This window comes from Chelon labrosus (genome assembly GCF_963514085.1).
Source record: "Chelon labrosus genome assembly, chromosome: 1".
NCBI classification, from domain to species: Eukaryota; Metazoa; Chordata; class Actinopteri; order Mugiliformes; family Mugilidae; genus Chelon; species Chelon labrosus.
Genome location: NC_140337.1, coordinates 31,965,653 through 31,992,978, shown reverse-complemented (window position 1 = coordinate 31,992,978; position 27,326 = coordinate 31,965,653). Strand labels below are relative to the sequence as shown.

The 27,326-nt window shown below is 42.4% G+C and overlaps 2 protein-coding genes across 3 annotated transcripts; both read right to left on the bottom strand.

Moving 5' to 3' along the window:
* Positions 1-1,479: 1,479 nt before the first annotated feature.
* Positions 1,480-18,458, bottom strand: ttc39b (tetratricopeptide repeat domain 39B). Its single transcript, XM_084562087.1, has 19 exons — positions 18,106-18,458; positions 8,712-8,746; positions 8,364-8,468; positions 7,284-7,415; positions 7,123-7,193; positions 6,972-7,039; positions 6,824-6,888; positions 6,640-6,745; positions 6,239-6,304; positions 6,045-6,153; positions 5,857-5,924; positions 5,711-5,770; positions 4,951-5,112; positions 4,131-4,222; positions 3,877-3,997; positions 3,663-3,774; positions 3,136-3,253; positions 2,923-3,039; positions 1,480-1,790 (listed from the first exon to the last, which is right to left on the bottom strand). Exons 1-19 carry the CDS (start codon positions 18,142-18,144, stop codon positions 1,694-1,696), a joined length of 1,743 nt encoding a protein of 580 aa, XP_084418213.1. The 5' UTR covers positions 18,145-18,458; the 3' UTR covers positions 1,480-1,693.
* A 1,363-nt stretch (positions 18,459-19,821) lies between these two features.
* On the bottom strand, positions 19,822-27,115 carry psip1b (PC4 and SFRS1 interacting protein 1b). Of its 2 annotated transcripts, XM_084547502.1 has the most exons (13): positions 26,975-27,115; positions 26,362-26,468; positions 26,205-26,269; positions 25,968-26,103; positions 25,847-25,876; positions 24,061-24,513; positions 23,679-23,864; positions 22,926-23,603; positions 22,405-22,514; positions 21,301-22,324; positions 21,096-21,197; positions 20,788-21,022; positions 19,822-20,674 (listed from the first exon to the last, which is right to left on the bottom strand). In XM_084547502.1, the coding sequence occupies exons 2-13, from the start codon at positions 26,443-26,445 to the stop codon at positions 20,658-20,660; spliced, it is 3,120 nt and encodes a 1,039-aa protein (XP_084403628.1). In that variant the 5' UTR covers positions 26,446-26,468; positions 26,975-27,115; the 3' UTR covers positions 19,822-20,657. The 2 variants fall into 2 exon arrangements, with proteins under 2 accessions (XP_084403628.1, XP_084403629.1); XM_084547503.1 differs by lacking the exon at positions 25,847-25,876.
* Between the last annotated feature and the right edge of the window lie 211 nt (positions 27,116-27,326).

Below are 27,326 nucleotides of genomic sequence, written 5' to 3'. Positions count from 1 at the left end.
GTTGAGCGCTACTTCAGATAAAGGAACCATGTGATTGTTTTTGTTCTACCTGGAGGCTAAATGCTGCCTTATGTCCAACCAGTTAGTTGGTTTAGTAAATCTGCAAAACTGTTTTGCGCTGAGCTCAACTTCGGTGAACTCTGACACACAAATTTGTGCTGTTAAACAAAAGCTTAGCTCACCTTTTAAAGTAGTTACCCAACTGGTGATGAGTAATCGAGCTGAGCGGTGGTTTCAGCACGATGGTGGCATCATTTTAAAAGAATCTTCCCAAAGTGGAACGATTGGTGTAGTTTTCCGAGCATCAAAAGACGCCATCCAGGTCATAATATATCTAAGCAACTTTCTACCTTTAAGTATACTGTCAGGTATAATCAAATGAGTCAATTTACAATACGCTTTGTGACGTGTTGCTGACATTTTGAGAACTTCTGATGGTGTATGTGAACTTAATATATCGTAATTTAGTCATATCTGCCTTTACATTTTCTACACTGTGTTACCTGGTTGTTAGAATGCTAACTGTTAGCTGTGGTGGTTTCTACAAGCCCAGCTACCCTTGTTTGTTTGGACATACCATCCGTTATGAAGATCTGTGAATGAATGACATAGAAACTCAACTCTGTCTGAGTGGAGAGGGACACTACTGAGCATGATCTATGGACCTAAACCAGTTTTTTGTTTTTTTTTTGGCACCATTGAGCAACATTTACAGGAACTGTACTGGAGGTCAACCTCTTTAACACAGCAATCAGCTTTCAGCATCGATCACAGCCTTGGAGGCCAAAGATGGCCGTAGAGACTCATGTATCTATTGTTCTATATGTTGTTTTTCACTCAAAGAGATAATTACTGCATCAGAAGCTGCTCTGCATTTGAGAAGAATTAAACTTTAAGACGGACACTCACGGACCGAGACAATGAACGTTGATAACAGCACAAACTCTTTTCTATTGCTGCTAAAAGTGTGCGTTTATAGTTGTGTGTGTGTTTGTGTGTGTGTTGTATTAGTGTTTGTAATAATAAGCCACGGTCGGTGAGAAGGCTGTGATTATGTGTGCGCAGACACTTTTATGTTTTCTGAGCACATGTGGCAAGATGCATTATTAGGAAATAATAAAAAAGAAAAATCTAATAAAAAAGGCAAAGTAAAGGAAATATTATGCACCGTGTCCCTGCTGAATGAACTCATAAGAGCTTTATTCTTTCAACCTGAACTTGTGTGTACCTGTATTTATGATGTCTCGTTTTTATAGGTGTCAGTTACTCAACAGTAAAAGGTTTGGTTTTATCTTAGGGCCCGTTAGGACGTCATGGTGGTCTAGTTCCCTCTAGTGGTCTGAGAGGTGAACTGCTCTTTCCTCTTTGTGCTTCTCTATTTAAAGGTGTTGCATCACTCTGCATCTATCTCTGAGTGAACAAACTCTCATTGTTGAAACCGACACCTGACACTAACTGAACCACAGCCTTGTGTTTTGCTGTATTTTGGTGGCAGACGTCGATGGGAAGCCCGAGGCTGTTTGAGAAGAAGTGCAACGTAACGTGATCTTTGAAACGGCTGAAGGAAATAAATAACTAATAAGATAAAGGTAAAGGTGGATGCGTGATCTCAAAACCCCCCAAAACACACACACCTACGCTTCTTTATTCACTTCAGCTGAACAGTCTGGGCTGGTTTTTTTGGGGGGGGGTGTCATGGGGTGCCGACGGGGGACCCTTTGAGGCTGTTGAGGGCTGCGTGGATCCTGAAGTGCAGTCTGGACTCCATGGAGTAGTCCTTGTAGTTCGTCCTGACGGGGGACATGGTGAATCAATCATTATCTGGGCTTCATAGTTTTATGTCTGAACCAGTTTTTCTACATTTCATACCAGCAGAACATTTCTAACATTCCTGAGGGTGGAGCCAGGGGCCACCGGCTCCAGAGAAATACCAGAGAAACACAACTACAACCTGGATAATATGTGAAGGCAGGTGAGACCAGTAAAGACAGATGTCAACAGTATTCTTTGATTTGCCTTGATATAATTTTATACCTGCATTCCGGTAAGTATATAAAGGTATATCAAAGTATTTCCCTTGATAAACTTATGAATACTCTTGTATACCTTTATATAATTTCATATACATGTATGCACCTCTGTGTACCTGTTTATCGTCATACACTCCAAAATAACTTACAGTACTACTATACTATAGTACTGTATATTTATACATATTTATGATATATTCATATGTCATGTTTTGATATTTATTTAATTTAATGATAAAGAAGTATAATGTACTGTACATATGTGTATATACTGTAGCTATATGAAGTTAAGTAGGGTTAACAAAGGTACATGGCAGTATAATCAGTGTAAGAAGGTATATTCTCAGATATATACTCAGATATATACTCAGATATATACTCTCAGGTGTATTCTCAGGTGTATTCTCAGGTGTATTCTCAGGTATATTCTCGGGTATATTCTCGGGTATATTCTCGGGTGTATTCTCGGGTATATTCTCGGGTGTATTCTCGGGTGTATTCTCAGGTGTATTCTCAGGTATATTCTCACCTGTATTCTCCGGTGTATTCTCCGGTATATTCTCCGGTATATTCTCAGGTGTATTCTCAGGTATATTCTCATGTTTATTCTCGGGTGTATTCTCAGGTATATTCTCAGGTGTATTCTCAGGTATATTCTCATGTTTATTCTCGGGTGTATTCTCAGGTATATTCTCAGGTATATTCTCAAGTATATTCTCAGGTATATTCTCAGGTGTATTCTCAGGTATATTCTCATGTTTATTCTCAGGTGTATTTTCAGTTATATTCTCAGGTATATTCGCAGGTGTATTCTCAGGTGTATTCTCAGGTGTATTTTCAGTTATATTCTCAGGTGTATTCTTGGGTATACTAGATACTCGTGGGAACTTACTTGGCATTCTCGATGTACGCTGTGGCCTTGGTGAAGTCTCCCTGCTGTTTATACAGCAAACCCAGCTCGTAGAGCGTGAAGGGAATCAAGTAGTGATCGTATCTGATGCGACTCTCACTGAAAGACGAGCAGATACCATCTCATCTCTCGCACATCTTCACAACATAAACATTAAAAGTGCTCGGACCACGTTTTTACTTTGTTTGTGTTTACCTGGAGAGGACCTGTGTGAAGCAGAGCTCCGCCTGCAGTAACCTGCCCAGGTGTTTCAGGCAGAGCCCCTTCAACATCTGGACCAGACAGCTGTCATCTGGATGAAACTCTGACGGGTCTGAGAGAGAGAGAGGAAGGGCCAGTCAGATAAAAACACTGTCCCTGAGAGCTACAGGAAGCTAACTTTGTATCAGTAACATGCTAACACACCAGAAACATCACTATAACTGTGTTAATGCTGCTTCCTTATAAATTTATATAACATTAAAACTTGGATATAACATATGCAGATATATAATGTGACCATGCTACTAAAATGCTTTTTTTTCTAGTGTACCTAATGAATTGGCAAATAAGTGTATCTTTACTTATTTATTCTTGATTGTTGTGGACATGTTGCTTCTGCCAGATGAGATAAACAACATTATCATCAGCATGGGAAGTGGCCCAGGACAGAACCCTGTGGAACTCCAGTTTCACTCTCTGGGCAGTAAACAGTGTTAGCCGGCGTGCTAGCATTAACTCACTGGGGTCTTTGCGAAGCTGCTCCTCGGCTGTCTCTATGGTAACCAGCAGGGCCTCGGTAGAGTCGGATCTCTTCCCGACGATGGTGAAACCGTTCCAAACGTACATCATCTCCTACAGAGGCACAAACAAAAGTCACGTTCACGGTGCCCAAATTAACGCCGTCAAACTAGTGATTTTATGTTAGCACAGATGTTTGCTGGATATGAGTAATACCAGAGCAGGGATGACTAGCGGGATGGGGTTAGCAGCTTTGTAGCGTCTGGACTTCCTCACTGCAAACTTCTCTGTGGGGATGGACTTCCCTGCCAGGCGCTGTTTCAACCCCTCCACCTGCCTGAAAACATAAATACAATACAGTATATCCCTCCTAAATGTAAACCACAAACAATGCCCGAATTCCACCCTCAAGTCTGAAACAGAGGTTTATGTCTTTGGAAGCTTGCAGGACGCTGTCTCAGCAGACTCACTTAAAAAGGTCAGCAATGTCCTCCCCCGTCTTCTTCACCTCTTCTTCTGACATCATGCTCAGTATGGCCGCCTTTTGGTAAACATAGATAGCCTACAGAGAGATATCCATATATCCATAAGAATATTTGATATTTCCTTCATGTTGTTCACACATGTAACTCCCCAGGGAAACGAGTCACCAGGGCATGCTACATATCAGTGCTAAGCTAGCTTTCTGTACAAGATGACTATACTGTGTTTGTTGTCTGTAGCATCACCATTAGATGGAGGCAAAGGAAAATGTATGAAATTGAGGCACAGGGCTCAGATTCTGTCAGGCAAGTCACCATGTGGTGAATAGTTGATGGAGAATCATGTGGATAGACTCTAAAGGACCACAGAAGACAATAAAAACATTACCATCTGTATCTGAGGTCAGTTGGTTTTGGAATTGTTGAAAGATTGAGACATAAGAAGAAATTGTTTGGATGTGTGTTTTCTCTGTTAGCTAAAGCTAGCTGGTTAGCCCCAGCTATGTGATGCTTTGTATTAATGGAAAGAGTAGCTTCTCTAGTTTCAAATGACAGAGAGGATTGTGGGTACTGTCCCTCACGTTTAGGGTGCTCTTATGTTTTAACAAAAATATGAAAATTAGTAACAAACACTACTTTTTGAATAAAATACACTTGAACAGTTGTTTCTTGGGGGTTTGAAGTCTGATGTTTTGGATACATTAGCATCACACACTAATGTTTGTGTCTATAGAGTGAAACAACTGGGAACAACTTGTGGTCTTCGAATTGTAATCCCTAACAGTTAATGCGTGTTGTGTTCATTTGCCTTGGACCAGCGGCTCTCCTTGCAGAGAAGGTCGGCGTAGCGGTAGGCCTGCTGCCACTCCTGCTGGTAGGAGTGAGCCCACATCAGCTCCCAGTAGCACAGGTGGTGGATCTGCTTCCACTCCTGCTGACTGCTGATGCACTCCTCGTACCTGTCCCGGGCCTGAAACCACACGATGTTATTCTTTACGTCAACACTGAGCTGCTTGGTCTGAACAAGAAGGACGGGACGGTGGTGAAAAAAGTCCACAAGAGAAAAATAAACTCCACATAAAATTAGCAAGTTACTTACTTTTTACTTACATTCTTTTCTTTGATCATTATTCATTTTATTTGATCTTTTAATAAATCTGTTTTATTCTTTTATGTCTTTTATTTAATATTTGGTTTATTTTATTTGAGCTTGTGTCTCTTTTGTTTCTCATACTTTGCTACATACTTCACAAAGAAAATGTTTGGAAAATGAAACAGTGAAAAATATGAAAAAATAAAATCAAAATCAAAATGTAGAAATTAAAAAAAAATTAAAATTAAAATTTGATCGTTAGAACAGGGATATTTTTGTAAAATCCTTTTCCAAACCTGTAGATATTTTTAAATGTTAGAAATAACGGATATATTTTAAAATTTAGAATATTTTTTGGAAGTACAATGGTGAGTTTTTTGTATGTTTTTAAAGCAGACATTGAATGGTGAGATATTTTTTTTTCATCTGCTTTGGAAATGTTTTTATTTGGTAGTAGTAGTATAAATGCACAAACCTTCTCAAAGTTTCCTCGCAGTGTGGCGATGCGAGCAGAGTAGAAGAGAATAATGGAGCCCTGAAAGAAAAAAAAAAAGTTTCTTTGTTTCACCGTCGTCGTCTTTTCTTTCTAGACCAGAGTTTTTGTGTTTGTGGTTGACTTACTTTAGGGTACTTGTGTTGGTACGGCTCCAGGAGAGCTTCAGCCTCCACAAGGTTCCCCTCCCCGGTTCCTTAGCAAAGAAACAACGTTCATCCACGATTAGAGATCAACAACAGTTTGTCGTTCAGTCATTCATCAGATCTACTTCAGGTCTTTGGATCAATCGTGATAAAGCTGTGACTTTTCCTACCCAGTATCAATGAAACATAAGTGTGGTAGAAGAGCAGAGTCAGAGCGCAGAGGATGGAGCGTAGACTGTGGCTGGACGCTCCCTCTCTGAGCTGAGACAAACCGAAACCCTGCAGACAGACGGAGGGAGACGGTGGGAGCGTTATTATTATTATTCTGTATTTGATCGGGTTCAAAACCTGAAGCTGCACTAACCCTGTTTCCTGAGAATCCAATAAACTCCAGCAACCTCAAAATCCTCTGAGGAAGGAGAGACAACATCTGAAAGGTGAACAGAAATCATTTTATAGAGAAACATTAAATAATTACACTTTAAATCAGGTAAGACGAGACATTTATTCAGTGACTGAATCTACGATGTGTCAATATGCTGATGATATCCTCCTATATATTATATATGCATGGAATCAAACAATAATAATAATTCATTACCACATATCTTCAGAACCATATTTATTAAATATATTATATATCTTTTTATATTTTTGTATATTTTATACATAACTATATACATTCTACCGCTACACTTTTATTTTTTTTAGCCTTTTTGCTGACTGTAATCCGTCCATCCATCCATCTATTCTGTGAGAACTCACCAAGTTAAAGGATCCGATGCCCAGCTTGACTCCGCCCTCAAACTGTTTGAAGGAATCCGATTGGCTGGCCAGCGCCTGAGTGACGTTTTGAATGTTCTGACAATCCCTATTGGACCAGACGAAGAATGATGTCACCGTCTTATTTCTACTGAAATCTATTATAACGTTTTCAGACGTCGCTCACTTGTAAATCTGGTAGCTGGTTCGAATCTTGATTCCACCTTTGATGAAACTGATCATGTTCTCGTCCTGGAAAACACAAAGAGGAAGGTAAGCAGTCAGACAGGTAGATGGCCAGACAGGTAAACAGAGAGACAAGTAACCACTCTCACCTGTACAAACGTTAGCGTAGCTTTCTGCAGCAGACACTCGGCGTAGCAGATCTCAGCGTGCATCTCCTCTGAAAACACATCAGCACAGTCACTTCCTGCTGAGCTCAGCTGTCAATCAAAGGCTCAGTGGGCGGGGCTTGAGTTCACCTACCTTCCTGCAGGTTGGACTGTTTGCTGATGAGACTGGACAGAGATCCAACCACTGAGTTCTTCTTCCTGAACCTAAACAAAGCGTCCCATCACACGTTAGGGTCGAGATCGTCACATCACATCACCCCTGCACACCGTGAATGAGTCGCCCCCGTCTCTCACCTCTGACAGGTGTGCAGCGCCTCCTTGATGGTCGCCATGGCGGTCTGGATGTCTCGGTGCTCGAAGGTCATGGCCGCCTGCATCACCAGGATGCTGCTGTAACCCAGAGCGTGGTACATGCTGTCCTTCCACCTGCACCCAGCAGAGCCGTGGAGCAGCCAGGCCGTCAATACAAAGAGACACAAAACCACCGCAAGGCAACGACAACTAACAACTACAAATAAACGAGGAACAAGAAGAAACGACTCCAAAGACGCAAAAACACAACGACAAAACGACATAAAACAACGAGAGACGCCATAACAAGCCCTAAAACACAACTGCACAATTAATAAAATAAGGACATATATGCACAAAATCACAATAGACATACACAAGACACGTAAAACAGCCACTAAATGACTATAAATACACAACAAATAGAACTAAAATCATGACAAAGAGATGAAGAAGCAGCAACAAGAGACACAAAACAGCAATAAAGAGCAACAGAGAACAAAAAGAGACGTAAAAATGACAAAAAACAACAAAAAGACGTAAAATGTCTAGAAAAACCACAACAAACAACTACGAAGACATTAGAAGGGACTCCAGAAAGGATCAAAACAACAGTAAAGGGACACAAAACACAAAGAGACACAAAACCTACAACAAATAAACGACAAGAAGAAGAAAGAACGACTCCGAAGATGCAAAACGTGACTAAGAAGAAACCTGAAGCGACGAGAAAGAGACGTAAAACAACTAGAGACGCCAAAACAAAAACCAAAAGGGATGTAAAACAGCGACAGAAATGCAACAATACAAGTAGAACGACGACAAAGAGACAAAGAAAGCAGCAACGGAAACGAAACAAAGAGACGTAAAACAACCACAAAACAGAAACAAAAGCAACAAAAAGGGGGAAAATCTAGAACAAAAGAACCACAAAAAGACACAAACTCTTCCGCAAAGAAGTCAAATCAGAACGAACAGGAAGCAACAATAACGAGCCACAAATAATAATAAGTAATGCTAATAATAGTACACAGTGTTTTTTTCATCGCACACACACAAACAGAGTTGTGTTGCTACGGTTACCATGGTTTCAGGAGGTCCAGAGCTTCGGAGAACTTGTTGTTGAGGACCAGGTTTAGAGCACACTGAGTCTCTTGGATGGCGGTCTGTAGGTCCATCTGACAAGCCCTGCACACACAACACACACACACACACACACACACACACACTCTGTAATCAACGCAGGAAGTGACTAAATGTGAAAGAGATACCATCAGACAGGAAGTGATCAGGAAGTGATGATCAGCTTCACGCTCTCACTATGAACTACACTCATACCAACCAGATGAGTGTGTGTCTCTCTGTGTGTGTGTGTGTGTGTGTGTGTGTGTGTGTGTGTGTGTGTGTGTGTGTGTATGTGTGTAAACTCACGCAGGTATTCGGTCGTAGGCATCTTCAAAGCAGTCCTGAAACACACAAACACAAACTCGGTTTAGATTCGTTTCCTGTCTTTGTCGCCGAGACGTTTGTCGCCTGTCGACCCGATTCCTCGACGAGTTGGATCAAACTAAACTGTTCAGATGTCTGTCTTATCGCCTCCGCGCCACAGGAAACGCAGCCTAGAGGCCGTCAGAGGAACTGCGGAGGAAGTGGAGGCTGCAGATGTTTAAAAATAGAACACACAAACTCACGTTTCCGCCTCCGTAAAAAAAGAGAATCGTGACATTCAGCACATGTCTTTGCCCTTCACCCTAACACCAAGTCTGCTTCTCTGAGCATAAACATAAAGTGACAGCATCAAACACACGAGACATCCCCTAAAGACTCAAAAAGAGACACTGAACCACTGCACAAACAAGAACAGACACAAAACAAGCCCCAAAACACACAGAAAAGAAGAAAAACAAGTACAAACAACTACAGAGAAACAAGAAGTGACAGCAAAAGAACATAAAGCAACTAGAGACACAAAACAACCCCCACCAAAAAAGACATCAAAGAGACACCAAACAACTGCACCGAGAAGAAGAATGGGTACAAAACAACAAAAATAAAAGTAGAACGACTACAAAAAGGTAAAAAAAAAGTTTAAATCTCAAAATGTTGTTGGGCCCACAACGTCATGAAAACCAGAACAGTGTGTTTTGTCTATTTTTGTTTTTGATGCTGAAGCCTGAAAGCGACAGTATTGATTGATTTGTGTCTTTACGTTTAAAACCTGAAAACCTTCAAGTTTCAAACCTACATCTGAGAATCCACATCCTGGGCTTCCTCTAAAATCAACGTGATGCTTCTGGTCCCTGCAACTTCAGAGCGTAAACACATTTACGTCCCCACAACACGATGTAAACTAACATGTGTGTGTGTCTGTGCAGCTTCAGTAGCAGCTAATAATAGCAGCCTGGTGGTTTCTTACATAAGCGGGTACAGCTGCAGCCTCTCTGAGCTCTGCAGGCTGCTGCCATCGACCCAGACCTCAGTGCTCTGACCCACATAGAGTCCAGCCGGCCGCTCGGTCTAGGAACTAAATATATAGAGCACATCGAAATGATTCGAAGGCTGCTGTATTTACACCGTGATTACAGCTCTGGCTTTAGAGACTTTCACTCGGTCCTTCCAACAAAATGGTAAAAGATGCAGGATGAAAAAGCAACTAGAGACGCAACACGTCCACTAAAAGACACAAGACTCTAACGCAAAAGAGTAAAACAAGCACAAATAAACACAAAACATTAATAGAAACTCCCCCAAAATACAAAGAGGCATAAAACAACCACAAAGATGTAAAAAAAACAACCACAACAAAACATGAAATGATGTCTAAAAGACAAAAAGCAACCAGAGACACAAAAAATCCCCCCAAACACTGCAAACAACTGCACAAACTCATGAAACAAGCACAAAATGGACAACAGAAACAATAGAAACAACAACAATAGAAAAAGCTACAAAAAAATTAAAAGACACAAAACACAAAAAACACAAAAAATGTGAAATAACAACAAAAATGGCTATAAATTAATAACAAAAAGAAATAAAATGACTACAAACACACATTAAGTAACTAGAGACACAAAACAACCTCAAAAAGACACAAAAAGACCTCAAAGAGACACAACACAACACAAAGAGTAGGTAAAACACTGACAGAAGAACAAACAAAACAGACACAAAACAACCCCATGAAGACACAAATGTCTTAAACAAAGAAGTAAAACAAGTACAAGGAACAGAAAAGTGACAACAAAAAGAAAAAAATACACAAAAAGAGACACCAAACAACTGCACCAAGACGTAAAATGGGCACAAACAAGCACAAAACAACAATAAATACACAAAATACGGCATGAATGAGGAGCAGAAGGACAGCAGCTAGAAAACTTTGTAACACACCAACAAAGAGGAAGTAAAATGAGAGACGTAAACAACTTTAACCGCAACTCTGATCTGTTAAAAAGGAAACTGAATGTGGGAAAGCTGTCAACTCATTAATGTGTGAAATGCATTTCTGCTCTGAATGTTTCGTCCTCTGTCGCTCACAGAGACAGAGAGAGAGGACACATGGACGAGGAAGAGTCTCATCAATACCGTGCAAATAAATAATAAATGCAACCAGACGCTGGCCGCTCTCACACTCGTCCTCTCTTTTCACACTTTCTCTCTCTCTCTCTCATATAAACAGATGCTCTCTCGTCCCCCTCGTCGTCAGTGTTGTCGTCTGTTTGCTGCATTCCACATACGAACATCATGAGCTCCTGCTGTTACATATGAAGCCGGTTTAACCAGCCGGTCGGCCGGTTCAGGGCGTTAACACAACACAACAACAAAACACGTACAAATAAGCACAAAATATCAATAACAAGACACAGAACAACACAAAGACTCATAAAATGACTACAAAACTACGTAAAAACTAATAAAACCAATAAAAATATGCGTAAAAAGAACAACTGCAAAGAAATGAAATTATATCAAAAAGACAAAAAGCAACTTGAGACACAAAACAATTGCACAAAGAGGTCAAAGCCATTTAAAAGAGCATAAGATATCAATAAAGAGCTACAGAACAACATAAACAGACATGAAACAACAATGAGTAAACAACAAAAAGAAGTAAAACAGCTACAGAGATGCAAAAAATAAGACTGCAAAGAGATGAAATTGTGTCCGAAAAGACATAAAGCAACTTGAGACGTGTAAAACGAGAAGAAATACGAGCAAAACTATAAAAATAAGCAACAAAAAGAAGTAAAATGACCACAAAACTACAACAAACAACTACAAAAAACAAGAAAGGGCTCCAAAGACATTAAGCGACTACACAAAGACGCAAGACAAGAAAACACGACAAAGAGACAAAAAAACTGCACAAAGAAATAAAAGCAAGCACAAAATATCAACGAAGAGTCACAGAAAAACCCAAAGACACACAACCACAAAACTACACAAAAAGACGACAACTGCTTGGTGTTGACAGGGGCAGCTTGTGTTTTCCAGTGATGCAGCAATAATAAAGTCAATGGTCTGTGCTAAATACAGACAATTAAAATGCCTGATTTCATGCCTAAAAAGACTTTTGAGAGGCATGATAGTCAAAGTTCACGGTGATGTCAGATATGGAGACACTATAAAAGGTTTATGACCCTCTAAATATGATTTCAGAGCGACTTTAAGGTAAAAGGTCGCTCACAAGGATTGTTCCGATATCAAACAATAACCTTGTGTGTGTTTTTTTTTTTTTTTTTAGTAGCTGGATGAAAACAGGCGACGTGGAAAAAGCAGAAGCTCACACCAGAGTCTGGTGTTACGGACGAGGAGAGGTCAAAGTCGGGGAAGCTTCTCTTGTGACAGCTTTCTAATCAATTAGTCAAGAACTACACAATGTGTCCTATTACCAGAGACACACAACAAACAATCCAGCCACTCTCCAGGCAGCCTGGAAACTCCCAAATACGTCTGGTTGTACTTGCAGGAAAATAAACCTCCTTCAGTGACAACAAATCCCCCTTAGGATCCTCTAGAACCCAGATGGACCTCCTGAAAGCCCCACTTTAGCCCACTTTACTGACCACCACAGGTCAAGATTACACTGAAACCTCCTCAAGGATGCACGGAAGCCTTTCAGGTACAGATTTAACAGCCGTAAGATCCACAGAATGACTGATTTAATCAAAGCCACGGCCTCTTGAAGACAACGAAACATTGAGAAACTCATTAAAAACACACTGAACCTACCGGTGCCCACTCAGGAACACCTGGAAAACACCTTCAAGATCCCTAGAACTCAATCAAAGAACTCTCTCTGATGTCTTGGGTATCCATCATGGAACCTGGTACCCATACACCACACCTGATGCTCATCTCAAGCTCCAGAGGATTTTACCAAAACAATACTGATGGTAACTCCTCACTTAAAGCTGATTACAAACTCACACAGCTCCTGCTCAGTACATACAACACGTCCACAGCAAACATATCCTGATCATGGAGGATAATCCAAGATTGGACGCTTCTGGGTCTGTTTGCAAAACAATTATTAAAAAACAACTCATTGCTCCAATCCCTCCTTCCTTTAAAACACATGTACAACTGTCAAACCTCACAGAAATCTTTCTATGGCCTTCTCAAACACTCCCAGAATGCCACTTTAGGATATGTGAACCATCATCGACCTGATAAAGACCCTTAAGAGCCTCAGAGTAAAGGTTATACTAATTTCAGCCTCTAGATAACTTTCAAAGCTCTCATCGAAACCTCCTCAACACTTCAAACCATCGAGCCGATCCCTCCCTCCTCCTTCCATCTTCATAGAATGCCCCTTTGGGATCCACAAACTTCTTTCACTGACCTGAAAAAGAACTTCACGACCTTTAGGACCCGGTTCATACTCATTTCCACTTCTACACGGTTCCCAACCTTGTGAGAGAGTTATTAAACCTCTTCAAAGCTGTTAATAACAACACTGCAGCTCGATGACCTCCATGAGCCTGAATACGAACAACTCCAGAGGAATCTCAAGGACCAAAGATTAGCTTGTTATTGACATCAGTATCTCAACAGGGCCGACTGTGAAGGAAAAGCTGAACAAACCCCGTTCTGTGTTACTGTACTTCACACCAGTGGTGTAGTCTTGACCTTTGACTCTGTAGAGAAACAGGAAGTAGCGAGGGTCTGGTTACCGGAGGACTGGCAAACAGTCGCCTCCTTGTGTTTTCTCAATAATCCCATTGACTGCCAACTCAGTCAGACGCACAACAGACTGCATTCACCAGCTCAAGGTCTCACTTCAGTTCCCAAATAAATATAAATATATGTTATACACTGGGTTTTATTGTGTCCCATTTAGATTTGGTCAGCTCATAAAGGAGCGTATCAGTTCTCAAAGGTTCTCAAAGGTTCTCAAACAACGTCGGTGCAGTTTCTCATCATAACTTTAGATTTAAAAGGAACACTTCCGTCATCGTCTCCATGACTCTAAGACGTATCCTGACAAACTCAGAGCACTTACGTAAATCATCTTTTGGGATTTTAGCAGGAACTCAAGAAAATCCAAAACCTGTTCATAGATACTAAAACCTCATCCCGGTTCCAACGAAGAAGTAATCTAATCAGCCTACAGGACAAATAACCCTTGAAGTGTTTCCCGTTTACCAAGCAACTTTTGTCCTACCTGGTCTGTTTGACTATTTGAAAGTCTAAAATAAAACATAGCTATCTGTTTCTTGTGTTACACATTTCTAGCCAACTACTTCTCAACTAATAGCACCACATTTATATCAAGTTGTTGGACGTGGAAACATTCGAGTGAGGAACAACAGGAAGGTTAAATAAACATAAAGTGAATAAATATTTGATATATGCGTGGAATGATCTGCCTTAGGAATTCAGGTCAGCTGACTCATACTTTTATCGGATGAGCCTTTCCTGGTTTTCACTAACTTAGACTCTAATTGAGTTCTTAACTGTATTTTAGCACGTTTTATTGTTTTTATTGACTTTCTTTCATGCGCCCATTTTTAAAATGGCTTTGAGTGCTACGTTAATGCACAACAATCCCTTCTGTTCAGCTTCTGTGGTAATTCTTGATATCATTTGAGTTCAAGTCAATCACGTGTCTTTCTGCTCAGTGGTGGACGTAGCTGCAGGTCAAAGGTCAAAGAAGACACCGTTTCATTGGATGTGGTGAATTGTGTTTCTGTATTCGGAGCAGACAACAGTTTGTGTTCTTGTGTTTTTTTTTGTCGCTGAGCAGCAGCGGTCATAATCTTCCACATAGTTTCTTATAAACACAGATTGTCCGACATTCCTCGGGGCTCGGCCAGAATCAGCTGAATTCCTCTGTAACGAGACGAGTTAGGCTCAAGTGGGCTGACAGAGAACGGTTTGTGAGCTCAGATGAGGAGACGACCTGGTGAGGGGTGACTCACGGCGGCGTCGACGTCAAGATCGGCCCATACCGTCTACCTGAACATGTGCCGTGGGCTTGGAAACAAAAAAAGTCTGGATGAATTCATTTGGGGACGCCATGAAAACAGTAATTTCACGTGAGGACCCTGAAACCTCCTCAGGGCTAAAGAACCACCACTACCATAAACCGAGAGGCCATAAAAACATCAATAAATACCAAATAAAACTACTTAAAGACATCCTGGGCCTCTGTAAAGACTCAAGACCTCCTCTAAGATCAAAGACACTACAACACTCATTAAAAACCTTCAGACTCCAGAAAATAACCTGTAAAACCCAACGAAAGACAATCTGAACACCTTCCTAGTCGTGTGCTAGCAACTGGACAGTCCTTCAACTAATCAGAGACATTTAATTGTGAACTAATTCAACTCCACGTCTCTCAGATGACGTGTATGGCTACTGTTACTCTTCTGTCCGTCACCACATTAAGCCCCGCCCCCAAAATGATCGGATTGGTCCAGCAGATCTTTGCCGGAGCAGAATCAGTTCCCAACGGAGCGACTCCACAACAACTTTGGTTTGCAGGCTACTAGCGTACTGAAGCCTGGCCTCCATCTAGGACCTCTTGAACCTGGAGCACATACAACCCTGATAGCGACGCCATGAGTTCTTGAGAATCATTTTTGTCTTTTGTGTTTCTTTGTCACCTTTTCGTTACCTTCCTGAAGAAACAGTCAAACTTGTAAAAGGCTCACTGACCCCAGAGGCTAGTAGACCCATTCATTCATTCATTTTCTGGAGCCTATCCCAGCTGTCATTGGTCTAGAGGCGGGGTACACCCTGGACAGGTCTCCAGTCTATCACAGGGCTAACTTGTCCCATTCAGTAAATCCAAAAAAAAATACAAAGCTGAAGCAAAGACAACTGAACTATCTTGACAGGAGTCTGTGAGCTTCAGGTGGACAACACCAACAGATGTCCCTCTTTAAATCCAACTGTTAGAACTGAAGACCTGGATGAAACATCTTCCAGAAACCCAGCAAGTCCAGTTGACCTTGTTGGGAACGTCTGCTCCTAAAGAACCTCCTCAAGAGATCTGAACCCATAAATCCAAGGCTGGAGTAACCGGATGTATCGTCAGAACCCCTTTGAGAACCAGAACCCTGCATAAATGTCCTCTTTCTGACCTCCTGCTGCACCTTACTTGGATCTCTTCCAGACTGTAGACTGACACTCCCAGTTTAAATAATGAAAAACAGGGCGGGTCCCAGAGGAAGATTACAGTTTACTAGAAGCATCTAGGTTAAACATTAATTCCCATCTCTGCACCAGCCAGATAATTCTGGACATTTTAGACTTCAGAAATCAGCCGACACGTTTTTCTCTGTGTTTGTTGCTGCAGAAGGCGGCGGTGGCTGAAATCAGATCTGTCGTTTACGTAAGCCCACACACTCAGAGCTGATGGTATCTCCTCGCTTAATGCTGATTACAGACTCACACAGCACCTGCTCAACACGTACAACACATCCACAGCAAACATATCCTGATCCTGGAGGATAATCTAAGGTAATTTTATGCCTCGACTGGACGTTTCTGTGCCTCTTTGCAAAACAAATTGTTAAAAAAACAACCCCTGTGGTTGGTTCGTCTAAAAAAACAAACCAGTACAACAGGAACACAAAGACATATCACAGCATTATAAGTAATTAACTCTCGGCATTAAGCTCCATAGACGTCGTTTATATAAAAAAACTGTGTATAAATCAGAGTTGTGGGCAGATGAAGGCATAAAGGTTAAAAAATAACCCGTTTTATAGCAGAAACCGTAAAGATGTGTGGAAGCAGATGCAATAAAAAGTAGTAAAACTAAAAGTACACCTTGACATATCTTTATTGTGGTTTTGGATTGTGACTGTTCCAGCTGCTGAAGGAGGAGCAAACTTATGTAACATGATCTCAGCCAAAACAAATACAATATGAACGTTTCTGACTTCCTCAAAACGTCAGCAGGAAGGAATTTTATTTTAAAGTATGTTAACGAAAAAGACAATTTAATTGTTAATATACTTTAACGTGATATGGAGATAAGGTCACTATAGAGTCAACACTGAGGACAATAGACACAGGGTGATGTAGGTAACTATAGAAACACAAACTCAGTGAAGTGGATCACTGACGCCAAACATGAGGTTCATTACAATCGATTATATACAGAAGATCTATATATATATATATATATATATGGAGAATATGTGTCACGGGTTATGTCATAGAAATACGATAAAATAATATCAAACGAGATAAATGACATGTAAATAAAATTATTATGACTTAAAAGTATTTAAGTCATTTATGTTTCTAGGTCACAACAAGCAGACGTTCCTTTCTTTTCTTTCTTTTTGGATTTAAATTTAAACAGATATTTATACTAATTGACTCATTTGGATCTAGAAGTTCATCAGTCAGTGTAGTTTAATGTATTTGTGTAAGGTCAGTTCGCAAAGAGCAGAGCAGTGACTTTACGAAAATCAAATTATATTCATGTTTTTTTTAAATCTTACATAATCCGTGAGTTTTATACGTTTACGTGACATAATAAAGCTGCAATTTTGAGAAGAATATATAAATATATGTATATTAAAGATCACTTAAATATAGTTTGTTAGGTACACGTGTGAAAACGAATGTGAATCAACAAGAAAAATGGTCATTTCACAGGACAAGGTCCAAAAATATTCACGTTTTATCAACATTTTTTAACATAATTCATTTTTTTTTTTTTTTGCTATATATGTATATAAACATATGAAATATTGGTTGTGATTTTAAGAAAAATATCAAAATATGTCAAGATGTTGGCAAAAATTCCAGATTTAAAAGATAAGAAAGAAAGAAAATTCTTCATTTTTTTCAAAAAAGAAGAATTTTATAAGAAGAAGAATCACCGCCACGGACTGACTCAATTCTTCTTCTTCAAAAAAAAGAAGAAGAATAATTTTCTTTCTTTCTTGTCTTTTAAATCTGGAATTTTTGCCAATATCTTGACATATTTTGATATTTTCTTAATTGTATAAGAACAGGTGATGATATGATGATGATGCTATGTGAATATATGTAAATATGTCTTATGTATGTATATATATATATAAATATGTTGTGGATGGTATAGATTAGATCAATGTGCTCTGATAAATATATGTCCTGAGATGTGAAATGTGTATTATTGGAGATTTACTTCCTGATTCAGAGACACTGAGCTGATGAGACATGAACAGGAAACAAACTATTATATATTATATATATAAATATATAAGCATTACATCCTGTTAGAAGGGTTTAGATCATATAATGTGACCAGATGAAGGTTTATCCTGAGAGGAAATGACAGCAGTGTGATGATGAGCGCTGGTCCCACCTCCTCCTCTGCGGTCGCTCCGTTGCCGACGTGTTCCATGACCGAGCTCCGTCCGTCGGGTCCGCGGCTCGGCTCGGCTCGGCCCGGTTCCGCTGCTGCTCTGCTGGGATCAGGAGCACCGACACCACGCTCCCATTTCTGTCCGTCGCCCCGGCGACCTGCTGCGGCTCCGTTCACCGGTTCCACTTCCTTCCTCCTTCCTGGTGCGCGTCTCTATCCCTGGCTGCTGTTGGTGTTTTTATTGCTGTTGTTGAGATTTCCGCGGTTGTTCCGAACGTTAACGTCAGCTCCCGGTTCGTCCTTGAGTCAGTCCGTGGCGGTGATTCGGCTCCGCTCCCTTCCGTGAAGGAGAAACTGTCTACGTTTCACACACAGGGAGAAACCACACCCACCGACCTATCCGCCCCGCCCCCCAACTCATATGGGCGGGGTGTGGCTTGATGGGCGGGGCCTGTGTGGCTCCATCAACACAGCACAATGCAGATGTTTTATTTTTACTTCTTAATGATAATAAATATTCATAACTGAATGTTAAATAAGTAAAATCAGTTACATAGACTCACTGGCCACTTCATTAGGTACACTAGTGAATCCATTCTAATCTAAATAAGGTTGAGTTCATGTAGAAAGGTGATGATTCACCTGGATGAGCATTTTAGAGGATGTAGTTTGTTGTGCTGTTAAACTGGCCTAGCCCACTGACTACAATGTCAAAATATTAGGAACACACAAACAAACCACAGCCTCCACCATGTAAACACAACGCTGCTACTTTTCACTACAGTACCTGACAAACTAAGAAAGAAACTGTATATACACAAGACTTTCATCATTTTATTCATACAGCACCATCATATCATCACAGTTTATTTCAACGTTTTACTCGCTGGGAGTTAGCAGGAGTTAGCCAAGATGGCGACCTCCGTAGACGTAACACTTGAGCTTCAAAACCGGTCTTTAGGAAACAAATGGAGGGTTCGTCATTCATCGCACCAAACCATAGACAATATAAAGATGAACAGCTCCTCTAAAGTGAAGTCAAACGAAGTAGAGCTCCCCCTGGTGTCAGGCTGCAGTATAGGTCATAAGCTCCGCCCCCTCCATTTTAGTGGGCGGGGCTTGGGCCAAACTAAAAACACTAAAATACATGTCAAATAATATTATTTCAAGGATGGTTTCTGTCATTTTAGGTAGTTAATATAACGTTGATGAATGTTCAAGTGTCAATCTTTTGGATAAGTTTCGTTTTAGTTATTTGACACTATAGAAACAGGATGTGACGTAATGTCGACTACCAGTTGCCATGCCAACCGCTCCGTAAAGCAGTCCGGTGGGGCCGTGAGAGTTGTAAAAACAATTTTTAAAAACAAATACAGTGTATACTCCATCATGTCCTTGTAACAGGTGGAGGTAGAGCAGAGTGTAGTATTAATTAAACTAAAACATGTGTAAGTCTGGAGGAAGTGTGGGCGGGGCTTCAATATCACAGCTCCACGTGGCTCCGCCCTCACTGTACTGATCAGACTCTGGCTCCAAACTCACAAGATGGCTCCGCCCCTATCTCCGGGAAAACAGAGTCAGTTTGACCAATGAGAGCAAGTGGAGACATGGTGTCCATATTTATATACAGTCTATGCTCAGACTGTTTTTTTGCAATGTTCAAAAACGTTTTCTGTTTTCAACCAACTCGTGTGACGAATACTCACAAACTTCAACTACATTTCTCTGACAAAACGTTTTTATTTCACTCAATCTTCTTAATATAACAAACTACAATCATTCTGTTGATTCCTTGACTCGTGTGAGTGAATCAATCAGACCCCAGACGCCTTTACAAGGTTTGTAAAACAATCTTGTTTGGGAAATCAGGTTTAAAAAAAATAATAAAATAAAGAAAAAAAAAATACATATTTACATGTACACACAGCCAACAAATTTAAAAACAGAAAAGAATTAAAAAAAAACCATGTCAATAAAAATCTCTCTGTACAAAGTTTCACAAAATTACTGAGCAGCTTTGACAGTTTGCTGATGTAATGCTTCAGTTTAAATGACAGCGGTTTAAAAAAAAAAATCATTTTATTTTCCATCAGCCCTGATCAGTGCGATGTTAAACGTTAAACTTTGACTCAAGAGACGTTACGGAATAAAAGAGAAAGGGTTGGCGGTGAAGTCTGACTCTAGACCTGACTCTACGCAGGCACGTGAGGACAAAATGGAAAAACTCGTCAAAAAGAAATAAAACTTGGGGTGATAATTAATGCTAGTCAAGGTTAGCTTAAGAAGACATCTAATGCTGACGTGCGAATTTAATGAACGGAGCAGAAAATTAAAAACACGAGCGGAAGAGATTAACGATGTAATCCATTTAAAACGATAATGAAAACAACAAGGAGCTGCCTGATAAATAAAGAAATAAAGTCCAGGTAGATGTGGATGTGATGTGAGGTAAACGGTTCTGGAAGATGCTATTGTGTGCGTTTGTGTAGTGGCGGTGTGTCGTTTCACACCCACAGATTAGAGTTGGTACAGTCCAGGCAGCTTCAGTGTGTTCAGGAAGAGTCCACTGCTGCAGAGAGGCGGGGGAGGGGCAGCAAAATAAATTAATATGCAAATAAACAAACAACTTTTAATAAGTAAATGTGCATTTTAATGAACTAACAGTTTAGGGTGGGGTTCTACCTTCATCGCCTCCTCCGTCCGTCCTCCCCCTCTCCTTCACCTCCTGCGGTAGCCCCTCCTTCTTCAGCTTCTCCACCCTCTGCGCCTCCTCCTTCTCCTTCTCCTCCAGCAGCGAGCGCAGGAAGGCGGCGCTCACCACCTCCTCGCCCTCCCCGACCAGGAAGGCGTTCTTGAAGCGGTTGTAGAGCATGGAGGCCTTGTCCATGACGGCCTGACTGGACCGGTAGGATCGCATCTGTACACGATAAATTTAATTATTATTTAAATTGATAACATTTTGACTAAATCTTGTTTTTTATTTTTTGTACCTTTCTGAGCGTGGCGACGAGCTCGCTGTGTTTCTGGACGTGTTGAGACGTCACGTAAACCATACTGAGCTGGTCCAACGCCGCCAGACACTTGCCGACGTCCTGCAGAAAAGAGACGAAGACATTTTTTCCTTCAGTGTTTCACTTTAAAGCTGCGTCTAGTTTCTTTTAGCCACCAGGGGGCAGAGTAACCCCGGATCCTTACGGGGTTGTCGGACTTCAGAGAAATGCGAATGTCCCCGTGGATTCGGTGCAGAGTCGAGTCCGTCAGCGTCATGTTGGAGTTCTTCTTCTGCTTCTCTGGTTTTTCTTCTTCTCTGGTCTTGCCTCGTTCTTCTTCTGTGGTGGCCTTCGTCGTCGTCGTCGTCTTCTCGTCTTTCTTCTCGCTCGTTTCAGGCTTTTCACTCTTCACCTCTTTCTTCTGTTGCGCCTTTTGTCCTTCCTCTTGTCTTGCTGCCGTCTTCTTCTTCTTCTGTGCCTCCTCCTCTCCCTTCTTCTCCTCCTCCTCTCCCTTCTTCTCCTCCTCCTCCTCTTCCTTCCTCTTCCTCTTCTTCTTCTTCTCCTCCTCCTCCTCGTCCGTCTGACTCTTGTTCTTTTTCTCGTCTGTTTTTCTCGTCACCTTCACATCTTCAGACTTCTTCTCCTCTTCGGGGTTCCCTCTCTTTTCTTCCTCTGGACTCTTCTTCTTCTTCTCCTCCACCTTTTTTTCCTCCTCGTTTTTCTTCTTCTTCTCCTCGTTCTTCTTCTTCTCCTCCTCGTTCTTCTTCTTCTCCTCCTCGTTCTTCTTCTTCTCCTCCACTGCTGCTGCTGCCGTCGCCGTCGTCGTTCCTCCCATCATCGTCTTCATCAGAACCTTAGGACCTCGCCCGGCGGTCGCTTTCACGATCTTCCCGATTATTTTTCTCTCGTCTTTCTGCTGCTTCGTTTCGTCGCTCTTCTCTTCCTCCGCCTTCTTATCCTTCTCGGTCTTCGTCTTGTCCTCCGTCTTCTGCTCGCTCTCCTTTTCCTTCGTCTTCACCGTCTCCGTCTTCGTCCTCTGACTGGACACACCCCTCTCCTTCCTCTCCTCCATCGTTTTCTTGACGCCGTTCTTCTCGACGTCGACTCTCGCGCTCGTTTTCCTGACGACCGCGTTGCTTAATTCTTTCGCGCTCTTCTTCTTCTCTGCTGCTGCTGCTGCCGTCGCCATCGCCATCTTCTTCTTCTTCCTCTCTCTGTCCGCGGCTTTCCTGATGAAACCAGGAAGTAAACATTAAACCCCTGAAGTTCAAAGACGTTAACCGAGCTGAAGTTGTGTGGTTTCTCTTACTGAGCGATCTTCATCGCCTCCCTCCCCCTCTTCACTGGCCTCCCGTCCTTCAGCAGACCTCTCAGAGACTTCAACAAACTCTCCCTCTTGGCCGCTAGGTGGCGCTGCCGCTGTAAACACACGAGTGGAATAGGACATTTCTAGATTAGACGTTTCTAGAGAAGCTACTCTTTCTATTAACACCAAGAATCACATGTCTAGAGCTAACCAGCTAGCCTAGCTAACCTGCTAGCCTCAGCTAACCAGCTAGCCTAGTAACCAGCTAACCAGCTAGCCTCAGCTATCCAGCTAACCAGCTACCCTCAGCTAACCAGCTAACCTCAGCTAACCTGCTAGCCTCAGCTAACCAGCTAGCCTAGCTAACCTGCTAGCCTCAGCTAACCAGCTAGCCTCAGCTAACCAGCTAACCAGCTAGCCTCAGCTACAGAGAAAACACAACTATTCACCACACGGTGACTTGCCTGACAGAATCACATCCCTAGAAAACTGAAAACAGAGATAAAGATGAAGAGCAGTGTTACCTCGTCGTCTTCCTTCTCCTCCTCCGTTGTCTTCTGTTCTGTCTCTTTCTTGTCTCCACTTTTCTCCTCCTCTTTCACCTTCTTTTTCTTCTTGTCTTCCTCCTCCTCCTTCTCTTCCTCCTTCCTCCTCTTCTTCGCGCCACTCTTCTCCTCTCTCCTCACTTCTTTCCTTCCTTCCGCCGCATCCGTCCTCGTCCTCTTGTCTTCCTCCTTCTCCTCTTTCTTTCTCTTTGTTCCCTGGCTCGCTTCTTCTTCTTCTTCTTCTCCTTTCGTTTCTCTCTTTCTTAATGCTCTATCCTTCCTCGTCCTCTCCTCTTTCGTTCCTTCGCTGCCCTCTCGTCTTTTCTTCTTTTCGTCCTCCTGCTTCTCCTCTTCCTTCTCGGCTCTCCTCGTCTTTATTTCGTCCGTCTTCTTCTCCTCTGCCTTTCTTTTTGACACTCGTCTCTCTGCCGTCTTCTCTTCTGATGCATCTTCTCTTTTCTCCTTCTGTTCTTCTTTCTCGTCCCTTCCCGTCTTTATATCATCAGTTTTCTTCTCCTCTTCCTTTCTTCTCGACGCTCGTCTCTCTGTTGTCGTCTTTACTTCGCTGTCCTCCTCCTCTTTCTTCTTCCTCTTGACTCCCTGGCTCTCCTGCTTCTCCTCCTCTTTCTTCTTCTTCTTCTTTTTCTCTGCGTCGATCTGAAAAGAATCAGACGTCAGTAAGATCCTCGGTGACCGAATGTTTTCAACCAGATCCACCATCAGTGTCCTCACCTTCGGATCTGCTGCTCTGCTCCGGGTCCTGGTTCTGGTCGGACTCACAGCAGCGTCCTCTGTGTCTCCAGAGGTTGAATCGTCTTCTTTGGCTGCAGCTTCATTAATGCTCTGGGGCTCGACTCTACTTGTAGCTGGAGGCTTCTTGTCGGGAGTTTCAGGCTCTAAGGATTTGTTTGCAGTCGTCTGGGGAGACATAAAAATATATTTGTTTCATGAACTTGATTTCAACAGGTAGACACGTCTCCTGTGTCCAGACCATTGACTTCATGCTTTGACTTCACTTGTGTGAGCTGTCATGACGTCCACCGTGTCTACAGTCTACGTATCAGACACATATTCTCATATTTTATTCTAAACAAAGCCAGAAAAGTCTCATTACCTCTTTTTTATTCTCTGCAGAAACAGCAGTTTTACTCGTCCTCTCCCCTGAGGGTGAAACGCCTCTCGCTGCCCTTCTGCCTCTCTTCGTGGTCGCAGCACCAGGCTCTGCGGTTGAACTTTTGTCTGGAGCCGTCCTAGACGAAGCTCTGGTAGAGGTTTTAACAGCGGTTTCCTTTTCAGCTGTAACTTTGGTCAGACTGCGTCTGCCGGCGGCTGGTTTATCGCCGGGCTCAGGTTTACTGGGAGTGGAGGCGCCGTTAAGTTTGTCACTTTGAGTTCCAGGTTCTGAACCTGGTTTAGAACGTGTAGCTCTAGTAGTAGGAGTCAGTTTATTAGGTGTAGCTCTAGGTGTAGAAGTAGGTTTAGCGGGTGTAGCTCTAGGTGTAGGAGTTGGTTTAGGAGGTGTAGCTTTAGGTGTAGGAGAAGCCTGGGCGTTGGCCTTTCCCTGGACCTGAGGAGACAACAGAACCGAGAGTTATTGGCGGTATAGACTTCTGCGTCAATTTAATAACATCCCAGACTCTAACACCGTAGCCTGACGTACCCCTGCCCAGAAATGTAACTACGCGTCACGGCGACGCAGTCTTCTAGAGCCGTGATTGGTCCACTTGGTGGTAGCGTGTTTCTGCTTTAGTATTTCTGCGTCTCCATCTTCACAACTTTTGAATTGATTGTTTTGGTTCAATAAAGATGGAACACATCAAGAGCTACTATTAGCTGGGAGGCTAGAAGAAGCTAGGAGAAGCTACTATTACAGGGTTCCCACTCCTAACCTGAAATTATTTTCCAGGACTTTTCCAGGACATTTTCAGCTGCTACAGAGACAAGTTATCATGTCATACACTAATACATTCCCCTGTCCCGCTCATTCTTTGGAATGATACGAGCGACACTGGCACTTTTCAACTTACTGTAGTCCCGAGTTTTGTCTCTAGGTGCGGGGTCTGAAAAGTTGCTAAAGCCAGAAATTCTCTGCTAAAGCTAGCGACAAAATCAAATTTGATTTGCTGGTAGTGTCACGTGGGGCGCTGCGCTGGCTGGAAGCAGAGAAGCTCTGCGCCGTATGTTGCCCAGAAGACATGCATGCGCATAACTTTTAACCCGTTTGCATTCGCTCAGAAGGCAGGGGGAGGATAAATAATTTCCAGGATAACATAATAATTTCCAGGACATTTGACCTTTTTTCTCATTTTCCATATGTTTTCCATGACTGGAAAATTGGCCAATCATTTTCCAGGTTTTCCAGGTTTTCCAGGACGCGTGGGGACCCTGTATTAGCTGGGGAGCTAGGACAAGCTAGAAGAAGCTAGGAGAAGCTAGGAGAAGCTAGGAGAAGCTACCATTAGCTGGGAAGCTAGAAGAAGCTAGGAGAAGCTAGGAGAAGCTAGGAGAAGCTACCATTAGCTGGGAGGCTAGAAGAAGCTAGAAGAAGCTAGGAGAAGCTAGGAGAAGCTACCATTAGCTGGGAAGCTAGAAGAAGCTAGGAGAAGCTACCATTAGCTGGGAAGCTAGAAGAAGCTAGAAGAAGCTAGGAGAAGCTAGGAGAAGCTAGGACAAGCTAGAAGAAGCTAGGAGAAGCTAGGAGAAGCTAGGAGAAGCTACCATTAGCTGGGAAGCTAGAAGAAGCTAGAAGAAGCTAGGAGAAGCTAGGAGAAGCCAGGAGAAGCTACTATTAGCTGGGAGGCTAGAAGAAGCTAGGAGAAGCTAGGAGAAGCTACTATTAGCTTGGAAGCTGCAATCACAGCAGGAAATAGAAACAAAAATGAACCCAAGACTCTACGTACGTAGGTTATGGCGTCTGTGTCCCACGGTACCTTAAATATGAGGTTTTTTAGATGTAAAAATTAGTTTGTTGACCGTAGAAGTAAAATTGACAAAACTCAAAACCAAGCAGTAACGACCGACCCTGAGTTTACTGCCGACTCCTGGCGTGTTCTGGATCTCCCACATTCCCTCAGAGAAGCCCTTGATGCGGACGCCGCTGCCGTACTTCATCTTGTTGCCGACGAAAGGGACGACGTTCTCGGGCTGGACCTGGCCACTGAGGAGGAGGAGGAGGAGGAGGAGGAGGAGGAAGAGGAGGTTAATCCAGACAAGTTGCTGCTTAGAAAACACAGACGTCCGGCCGAGCAGCGTACTTACATCTGATGGGTCCCGAAGAAGTAGACGGGGATCCTCTTCTTGTAGCCGTCCTCTGACTTACAGACCTGGAAGCAGCAAAGACATGAGTCAGTGTTCCAGGTGTCTCCAGGTATTTACAGGTACGTACAGGTATTCATTTATTCGTGGCAGTGCGTACCCTGGCTGGCCAGTGAGGGTAGCCCTTCATCTTGGCGAAGACGAGATCCCCGGGTTTGAAGTGGTCGCCTTCTTTCCCCGGCATGGTGCCGCTTCAGGAGCTGAGAGCTTCATCCAGACATGACACAACACTGTTATCACCTCCATTCAGATACTACAGGTGAGGCGTTCAGGTGCTTTTTGTTTAAACGTAAAGTAAAAACGGACAAAACAGTAAAACCCCCGCTTGGAGACAAAGTGTTTCTAATGATTTAATTACAATAAATGATTCATTTCTACTCCCATGTTGGAAGTATGTGATGGTTTCGACGACTTAAAACGAGCTCAGGGTCAGTTTTCGTTCATTCTTGCGTGTCGCCATGGCAACCGCCCAAATTAAAATAAACGAAAGCGGGTGTCTTTTGTGTCAGTTTTCAACACCTCACAACAAAACATCTTTATACGTTAACTTTCGCTTTCAGCGCCGTGACTGCTTTCATTGTTTACTAATACCACAGCTAGCTAGCTAGCACCGAAGCTAACCCAAGCTAGCTGGCCGTCAGCTACCTAACAGGTGAAACTCACCCGTGAGCGCCGTGTTTTATTCATCGGCGGTTTATTTGACACGTACTTACCTACGAACCGACACGAAAACAGCTAAAACGAGGATAGACGCCTCCGTACAACGGAGAGGATGCTCGTTTCTAAGCTACGACCTCCAGCTCGCCGCCATGTTGGCTGTAGTGCTCGTGTCACGTGACCGTAACAGATTTCCCGCTTGCCGTTGGGACTGTACCAACTGTACAGGACCCCTGGACCGTACCATATATGTATATGTGATTTACCTATTCTAAACAGCAGTCAAATCTGTAGAAACTACTCTAAACACATGCAAATTAATGGAAATCAACGGCTGTGTAATAAAAAGGGACAACAAGGATTTTAAGGTCAACTACACTATAAAATGACAGGTATTCTATGACATTT

Excerpts from the sequence above, each read along its gene's own strand:
- psip1b (XM_084547502.1), bottom strand. The coding sequence starts at position 26,445 with ATGCCGGGGAAAGAAGGCGACCACTTCAAACCCGGGGATCTCGTCTTC. Across the intron at positions 25,877-25,967 it reads GAGTCGGCAGTAAACTCAGG|GTACCGTGGGACACAGACGC; the intron begins GTCGGTCGTTAC and ends CTCATATTTAAG. Across the intron at positions 23,604-23,678 it reads GCAGAGCAGCAGATCCGAAG|ATCGACGCAGAGAAAAAGAA; the intron begins GTGAGGACACTG and ends GATTCTTTTCAG.
- ttc39b (XM_084562087.1), bottom strand. The coding sequence starts at position 18,144 with ATGGAACACGTCGGCAACGGAGCGACCGCAGAGGAGGAG. Across the intron at positions 5,113-5,710 it reads TGCGAGGAAACTTTGAGAAG|GCCCGGGACAGGTACGAGGA; the intron begins GTTTGTGCATTT and ends GTGTGGTTTCAG. Across the intron at positions 1,791-2,922 it reads GCGTACATCGAGAATGCCAA|GACGAACTACAAGGACTACT; the intron begins GTAAGTTCCCAC and ends GTCCCCCGTCAG.